This window comes from Eptesicus fuscus, chromosome 12 (assembly GCF_027574615.1).
Source record: "Eptesicus fuscus isolate TK198812 chromosome 12, DD_ASM_mEF_20220401, whole genome shotgun sequence".
Classification (NCBI taxonomy): domain Eukaryota; kingdom Metazoa; phylum Chordata; class Mammalia; order Chiroptera; family Vespertilionidae; genus Eptesicus; species Eptesicus fuscus.
The window spans coordinates 32,394,348-32,403,133 of NC_072484.1; the positions used below are offsets into that span (position 1 = coordinate 32,394,348).

An 8,786-nucleotide genomic window follows, 5' to 3' on the forward strand; every position below is an offset into this window, starting at 1 on the left:
GAGTTGTTTACTCCTTCCAGGGTGTTCCAGAAAAGAAACTACTTCCAATCACTGTCCCCAAATCACCGGCGTTTGCATTAAAGAACAGAATCCGAATGCCCATCAACGATGAGGTGATTCCCTGGGATGGGGATTTCTTCTTCCTTCTGCATAATCGATCTAAGCATTACTCTTTCTTAAAGCTTACTGGAACTCAAAGGCAGTCACTCTTGTCCGGAGTTATCTTCAGCAGTGGGCATAAACATTTGATCATCTCTTTTGCTCCTCCTAGAGCAAAGTAATTGGCATTAATCTTCTGGCTTGCAGTGGTAATTCTTTGCAACTTATTGGAGGCCTGTCTGTTTGTATAACATTGAAAATTAGCCTACCATTGTAACGTGGATTAAAAGTTGCTGATCCTTGTCCTCTATTTTGCCTGAGTTGTCACCATTCACTGAGGGACTTTTTTTTTTTTAATATATTTTATTGATTTTTCACAGAGAGAAAGGGAGAGGGATAGAGAGCTAGAAACATCGATGAGAGAGATACATCGACCAGCTGCCTCCTGCACACCCCCCACCGGGGATGTGCCCGCAACCAATGTACATGCCCTTGACTGGAATCGAACCTGGGACCTTTCAGTCCACAGACCAATGCTCTATCCACTGAGCCAAACCTGTTTCGGCAACTGAGGGACTTTTTAAAATGTTACTTATTTATTTTAAGAGAGAGACATTGATTGTTCCACTTATTTATGCATTCATTGGTTGCTTTTTGTATGTGCCCTGACTGGAGAGTGAACCTGCAACCTTGGTGTATTGGGACCGATGCTCTAACCTACTGAGTTACCCTGTCAGGGCATTGAGGGACTTTAAAATTCACACCAGGCCTAGGGATTGGGGTATAGAAAGGAAGAGAAACACCAGGCTGTTAACATTCACCCTGTCCTATCTCCATTAATCCAAGGGTTGCAAACGTGACTCTGTGATGATGGATCATGAAACTGGAATACATAAACTGTCATTGACCAAGCTAGTGCCTTGTTACATCTCCATCCTCCTATATAATAAAAGCCTACTATGCAAATTGACTGAACGGTGGAACGACCAGTTGCTATGACACGCACTGACCACCAGGGGACAGATGCTCAATGCAGGAGCTGCCCCCTGGTGGTCAGTGCACTCCCACAGGGGACGTACCCCTCAGCCAGAAGCCGGGCTCACGCCTGGTGAATGCAGTGGCAGTGGTGGGAGCCTCTTCCGCCTCTGCTGCAGGCAGGCAGTAAGGAGCGAGGGGTCTCAGGCGTGAGCCCCAGACTGTGAGAAGGATGTCTGACTGCTGGCTTAAGCTGGCAAGCGGACATCCCCCGAGGGGTCCCGGACTGCAAGAGGGCGCAGGCTGGGCTGAGGGACGGACACACACACACACACACACACACACACACACACACTCACACCCGTGCATGAATCTCATGCACCGGGCCTCTAGTTTTATCCATAAATATCCAGAGTTGGGGTAATTTTATAGCAGATCTTAAGCATAAGCAATTTTATGTGGGTTCATTTGAAACTAAAATACACAGTAATCTCACGTTACCAGCTTGAACCCAAACAACTTGGTCCTATTCCGGGTTTGACGACCCATTAACTCCCAGTCACATGTTTTAGTGGAGTCTAGATGGAGGTTGGGTCAAAGAGGAGGCCAAGGTGTGTGTACCTTTCTTCTGTTCTTCATTTTATTCCCACTGATTGATCTCATTTATCTGTTACAACCTTCCTCTGGAAGACTTTAGATCTTTAAGAGTAATTATGTTAGACCTTTATAATACTTTTACATTGGTCTCACCCCAGTGAGTTGGTAGGTAACTTTTGCCACCCAGGAAACTAAGACACCTAAGAGATTGAGTGATTTGCCTTAAGTAATGACTTCTGTCATATAATGTCTTCTGACTCTCCATTCTGAGGAGGGAAGAGTGAGCAGTCTTGTTTCTAAACTGCGTTTTTTCTTGTAGGAAGAGGAGCCGGTAGTGATAAGAAGAACTCAACCTCGGGCACATTTGGGGGTACCTTTTAAGCCCCAAATCCCAGAGGCAAAGACTGTGGAAATATGCCCTTTCTCATTTGATTCTCGAGACAAAGAACGTCAGTTACAGAAGGAGAGGAAAATAAAAGAACTGCAGAAAATGGAGGTAGGTGTTTTCATTTCTGTAAGTAGCTTAACACAATTCTTTGATCCCTCAAAGATAACCTTTTATGTTGCACTTTTATAAAAATCACTTACTTCCTTTGATCTCTTTATGACAACCTTATGAAACATAAAAAGGGCAAGTAATTTTAATGACCTTTCTGGATCAAGGGTGTTAAGTGACTTGTCCATGATTATGTTGCCATTGCAGGCAATACCAGTATTGGGAGGAAAACCTGGGTTCCATTACTCTTTTTTTTAAAAAAAATGTTTTAATTGATTTCAGGAAGAAGGAGAGAGAGATGGAAACATCAATTATGAGAGAGAATCATTGATTAGCTGCCTCCTGCACACCCCCTGGGGATCGAGCCCACAACCTGGGCATGTGCCCTTGACCAGAATCGAACCCGGGACCCTTCATCCCGCAGGCTGATGCTCTGTCCACTGAGCCAAACCGGCTAGGGCCCTTTCCTCTTTTTTAGATTTAGATTCATCCAAATATTCTGGTGTAGCTATTGCTTTCTGGCTAGAAAGGCCTTATCTTAAATCTTATGTTTTCTTTTATATCAGGTGCCCAAGTTCAAGGCACATCTTTTGCCTGATTTTGACACTGTTAACCTGCCAGAGAAGAAGGTGAAGAGTGTAACCCAGACTGAGCCTTTCTGCTTGGAGACTGACAAAAGAGGTGCTTTAAAGGCACAGACTTGGAAGCACCAGGTGAGGGATTGGGAGAGCAGCTGGTATGTAAATGATTGTTGGTTTGTTAGAATGGGTAGGCCCATGACATTGAAATTCATCTCAGAACTAGCACACTGGATTATTTCAGAGTCTCTGCTCTAAATCGGGTCAGCAAACTTGTTCTATTAAAAAAAAATTATAAATACATATTTTAGGTTTTGTAGGCTGTATATGATCTGTCATATAGTGTGTGTGTGTGTGTGTGTGTGTGTGTTGTGTGTGTGTGTTAACTTTTTAAAATTGTAAAAACCATTCTTAGCTCAAAGAGGTTGTAAGCTGGCTGAAGTTTGCTGATCCTGGCTCTAAGTGCTCATCTGGGGAATGTGAGAACTGATAGGCTTTCTTTGCATCTGGAGTTTCTTTATATATTAGACTTGTTTACATGTTCACTCGTTTCTGTTGGTGCTTTGATAAGAAATAGAATAGTGAGAATAGCTTCTCAGTATGGTATGCTCTTTTGTCAGCATAGTGTGCTCTTTGCTCTTTATAGATGACAGGTAGTTAAAAACAATTAATTGGTTGTGGGCTGGTTTAATTGGAATCTAATTCTGCCCTATCTGGGAAAAAATTTTTCCTGAACCCCTGTTGGTATTTTTATATTGTCACTTATCTTACACTCTGTCCAAAAGGAGCTCTGGGCTAACTTTTTATAGGAAGTCACCCTTCTTGAAACCCGAGAAATGTGACTGCTAACCTGACTGAGCAAGCGTAGGCCTCTTGTTGTTTTCTAGGAAAAATTGAGACTGTTGCTTTGAAAGTACTAGTGAATCCCTCTTTCAAGGGCTGTGACACAGAATGTCTGTGGGGTTATTTTCCATAATAAAATTTTTTTCAAGTTTTTCAGTCATATACAAAATAGAATAGTATAATGAACTTTCATTAACCTGTAACCTGGTTCTATAGTGATCAAAACATAGAAAATCTTACTTTATCTATGCTTCTATCTACTTATCTCTACACTGGATACTGCTACCTACACAGGGTTACTTTGAAGCAAATCCTCATCTCATTTCGTCCAAAATACTTCAGTGTGTATCTTTAAAATATAAGGATTAAAAAAATATAATCACAATATTATTATTGTAGTAAAACATTAACAATAATTCCTTAATAGTGAAAGGTAGTCAGCATTTATATATCACCATATCTCTCATAATTTTTTTTAAACAGTTGAATCGCTCAAATCAAGATCCAAATAAGGTCCACATATTACATTTGTTTAATAAATCCAAATCTCTTTTAATCTATAGGCTTGTCTACTTGCATTTTATTTGTTGAGTAAACTGGATTATGTGTCCTATAGGTTTTCCATAATCTGGATTTTGGTCATTGCATTCTATGGTGTTGCTTAATATGTTCCTCTGTCTCCTGTATTTCCTGCTGATGAGTAGATATATTAAGAGGCTTGATTAAACTCTGGTTAGGTTTTTGTTTTGTTTTTCAGGGGGCTTGGGAGGGAGAATACAGATGATCACATCTGGGGGTATATAGTGTCTATTTTGGGGGTAGGTGTTAAGATAAGGTCTTAAAATTATAATTGATCCTTGAACAACATTAATTTGAACTGCACAGGTCCACTTATGCGTGGATTTTGTCAATAAGTACTGTGAATGTATTTTCTCTTCCTTATTTTCTTAATAACTTTTTCTCTAGCTTAATTTATTGTAAGAATACAGTATTTAGTACATATAACATACAAAATATGTTTTAATTGACTATTTGTGTTATTAGTAAGGTTTCCAGTCAAGAGTAGGCTATTATAGTAAGTGGAGTCAAAAGTTACATGAGGATTTTCAACTGTGTGGAGTGTTGGTGCCCTAATCTCCATGTTTTTCGAGGGTCACTTGTATCATAAAGATACTTTCTAATTCTCAGTGGATTTAGGTGTTGTCAGTCTGATCTACTCATTATAGATGAAATCATCTGCTGTCTTTATTGATGAGACAGTTAGAAACACTAGTACTTGGGTCATGGAGGTGGTAGTCATGGCAAGTTGTCTGACAGGCTTTCTTTCTAACAGCTGGAAGAAGAACTGAAACAACAGAAAGAAGCAACTTGCTTCAAGGCTCGTCCAAACACCGTCATCTTCCAGGAGCCCTTTGTTCCCAAGAAAGAGAAAAAATCCATGACTGGTAGTGTTGTTATATGTACTCCTGGGGGATTGGGACAACATTGTCAGACTTCCCAGGGGGAATGCCTGGGACTCAGTTGTGTCCGTATAATGCTGTGGCAACCAGAAGCATTTGCCTGTAGAGGATCTAGTTTTTTCTCTCCTTGACCCAGTCTTTTGCCTTTTTTGAACCCAGCAGCTATGTTGAGTTTCAGAATATGTTGGGGCCAGATTCATAGAGCGAGATCCTGGGCAGAGGCAGCTGGCATTTCAGTAATAGTTATAGGCTTTGTCCACCTTAAAAATACCAGTAAGTGAGGGAGGGATAGCCAGGACCTCTTTCTGGAGTTCACCCTGAAGCAAGCCTTAGATATAAAACATTTGCTTCCTTAAGCACTGGGTAGGTTGTCAGAAAATTGGGGTTCTTCTACATCTATCTGTCTTAAAATCACAATGTGGTTTTAAGCAAGCTACTTCACCTATTTGGGTCTTGCTTTTCTCCTAATTAGTTGATTTTCAGGGGCCCTTCCATGTCTTAAAACTTCTAAGACTCCAATTTTCAGTAAGGCTTCCTTAGCTCTCAGCCGTTCTATTGACATGCATGTCTGTGCCTCTTGCTGGCTCTATGGGGTTCAGGTTTATGCAAGTCCTGCTTGAGTACCAATATTCTCTCTGTTTCTGTACTCAGAGAGCCTTTCACTAGTTCAAGAACCTTTTCAGCTGGCCACTGAGAAGAGAGCCAAAGAGCGGCAAGAGATGGAGAAGAAAATGGCTGAGGTAGAAGCCCAGAAAGTCCAGAAGTTGGAGGAAGTCAGGCAGCAGGAGGAAGAGCAGCAGAAGGAGGAGCTGGCCAGGCTACGGAAAGAACTGGTAACTGGGCAGCAGGAGTGTTGACTAACCCATGATTGTCTCTGTTTTGTTTTCTCTGTATCTTGTCTTGTTTCAGAAAGGACCTAAGGTGGCAACAAGGACACATCAAAGACAGGGGAAGCAGGAAACCACACAAATCAAGGGTGGTGACAAAGTGGAGATGTGAATGAGGCTTAAGATCTGTACATTGTGATCCATGTATCTGCTAAGTTTGAGTCATAATTTTGGTCCTTTTTAGGAACCAACCTGTCAGTTACATAACTCACAATGTTCATGCGATAAAAGCAAGATAGTTGTTAAAATAATACATTTATCCTTAGTATTGCACTCAGACAGTTTCTTCCAGGGGTCTTCATAAGGAGGAAGTCATGGCATAACTGTTCACAGTGATCATTAACTTATTTTTATTATTTTTTAAGCCTTAAGAGAACCAATGTATTTTACAATTAGACAAAAATACATAATTAGGGAAGGACATGAGAATTGGGCAGTAACTGTATTTTCCTTTTCCTTTTAACACTTGACTCAAATTCCTTGGAGTTATAGTGCATATCAGTTCACATGAACTTCTGTGCTAACACTAACATAATAATTTAAATATTAGTTATCCAAAAAGAAAGCTTAATTCACATTAAGAACCCTTTCACTAGGAGGGCAGCAAGCCACATTAACTGCATCAGTGAGGAAGAAGACAGTTTTAGATGAAGCTTCATACAGTTAATAAAAATGACTATGGACATACATAAGTTGTTGAGGTTTTGTCTAAAAGTGCTAAGCCAACAGCTGGTACAGTGGTTGGCAGAGGTGACTGTGGCTGCAGAAAGGGTCTAAGCACAAACTATTAAGGGGACTAGCTTCTCGGCAAAATTCAAGCTACCATTTTCTGATTGAATGAAGAAAACAATACATTCCCCACTCCAGATATACTCACAAAACCAACCTTTTTTTCATCCTCAGGCTCTGATTTTTCTCTTCAACACTTGTTACCTTCCGCTTATGTTTGTCCCCATCATGGAACTGTTTCTTACAGCGAATCTCAGTGTAGGCTGATAGCACAGTTCTGTCAGTGCTAGTTAACTCTCTATTAATCTGGCTTGATGTAGGATTGATTGTAGACGAAGCATGTCAAACTCTCGGCCCACAACGAATATTTTTGTGGCCCAGCCAATATAACGGTATATAAGAAACATTTTAATAAAAACTTCATGACTTAATTTTTACAATATCCTGTTATACATAATTATTAATAACGAACTACAGTGTTTGCTAATGACTGATTACTATAACTGTGTTGCATTAATTTCCCTTACGCGCCTTACGCGCAGGCGCACCATTTCTCTCCACTAATACTAGCAGCGAATATTTTAGCAGCCAATGGCCACGTCATTAGTCCTGTAGTGACTTGTTTGGTGTGTGCAACAGGAAATATTTCTCTTTCGGAGAAGAAGAAAAATAGGTTTATTTGCGTTACGCTTATTAATTTGTGCAGTTATTCAGTGTCTGGTAAGTTAATGTTCAAGGAAAAGTATTAATTTTTATTAAAACATTCTATTACTTTATGTTAACAATTACTCATTTATTTCAGCCCTTTGTATTCAGCATGTCTCTATCGAAATAAACCTACGTTTCTCTGAAAATTGAAGCTTTTGTTTTTTGCGGCCCACATAAACTTAAACCTTGTTTATTTGGCCTGTGTTAGCCTTTGAGTTTGACATGATTGTTGTAGACTGCCCAAAGGATAACGGGACCAGGCATTCTTTCAGCAGCCCTTCCTAGTTACTGTTTTTTGTCTGTTTTTGTCTATGCTTTTAGTGAATATTAGGACTCAGTAAGCTTAAGGCTGTACTTTAGCCAATTCTTAACATGTATCTCTTCTCTGCTACAATTGCGTACTGCCCATCACATCCTAGTAATAAACACTCAAACTGGAGATAGGTTTGCCATTCTTTAGTGTAAGCTGAGGGATGTAGCAAGACATGAATAGAAACCTACCTGGGCTCCAAAGCTCATGTGCTTTTCCATTGTACTGTGTTTGCCTCCCTGCCTCCCCTGCCTTGGATTAGTGACTGGGATCTGTAAGACTGTACAAACATTTTCTTAAGAAAAACAAAACAAACAACTACAGTGTAGTTTTCTAACAACAGTATCAGTGATGACTTTATTTTCCTTACTTTGCAGGTGCACAAGGCAAACCCAATACGCAAATACCAGGGTGTGGAGATAAAGTCAAGTGACCAGCCTCTGACTGTGCCTGTATCTCCCAAGTTCTCCACTAGATTCCATTGCTGAACTCAACTGTGGGCTGCAGACACCACCTGGGAACAGGAGCTGCTTTTTCCGTCAAAGCTTTCTTTGTCACAGTGGTATGGAGAGGACGCATTTCTTCAGACTTTTACCTACCCGTGCCAACAGAGCATACCTAACAAGTGTGGACTCTAATTTTGTTGAGAATTGTTATTGTGCATTATTGAGGCTAATAATGAGACTCAACTCATATATCTCGATCAGACTCCATGTAGTTATTTCCTTTGGACCATCAGTTGACCTTTAAAATGGGTTTTAACTTGGACTAGAATTTAAAGTCTTTATATCAGCACTATGTAATTTCCATTGCCCATTTCTCCTCCCCCCCCCTTTTTTTCCTTTTCTATTTTATGTCAGAAAATAAAGATAGTTAATTACTGAGATAGGATTTGAGTCATGGCTTCAGTGAGGAACAGTCAGTATATCAGATTCCTCTTCTCTGCACAAAATGAATTCCAAGTTGAGCGCTTTGCTACGAGGGGAAAGCCTTATTAACTGCACGACAAGGAAGCAGACGGTGTGCACTGCTGGGAGCCTCACAGCAGCATCAGCAAGCTTTGGGCAGAGCTGCTGCTAAGGCACATTCTTCCCTTATTGGTGC

At 40.5% G+C, this 8,786-nt stretch overlaps 1 protein-coding gene across 1 annotated transcript in view; it reads left to right on the plus strand.

The window, feature by feature from the left end:
* Positions 1-8,494, plus strand: part of TPX2 (TPX2 microtubule nucleation factor) — a 55,766-nt gene extending 47,272 nt beyond the window's left edge. The window contains exons 13-18 of the mRNA XM_054724424.1: positions 21-113; positions 1,991-2,167; positions 2,734-2,880; positions 4,922-5,033; positions 5,700-5,881; positions 8,060-8,494. Of these exons, the coding sequence (XP_054580399.1) occupies positions 21-113; positions 1,991-2,167; positions 2,734-2,880; positions 4,922-5,033; positions 5,700-5,881; positions 8,060-8,170 (822 nt within the window). The 3' untranslated portion in view covers positions 8,171-8,494. The remainder of the gene's footprint in view (positions 1-20; positions 114-1,990; positions 2,168-2,733; positions 2,881-4,921; positions 5,034-5,699; positions 5,882-8,059) is intronic.
* Positions 8,495-8,786: the final 292 nt, after the last annotated feature.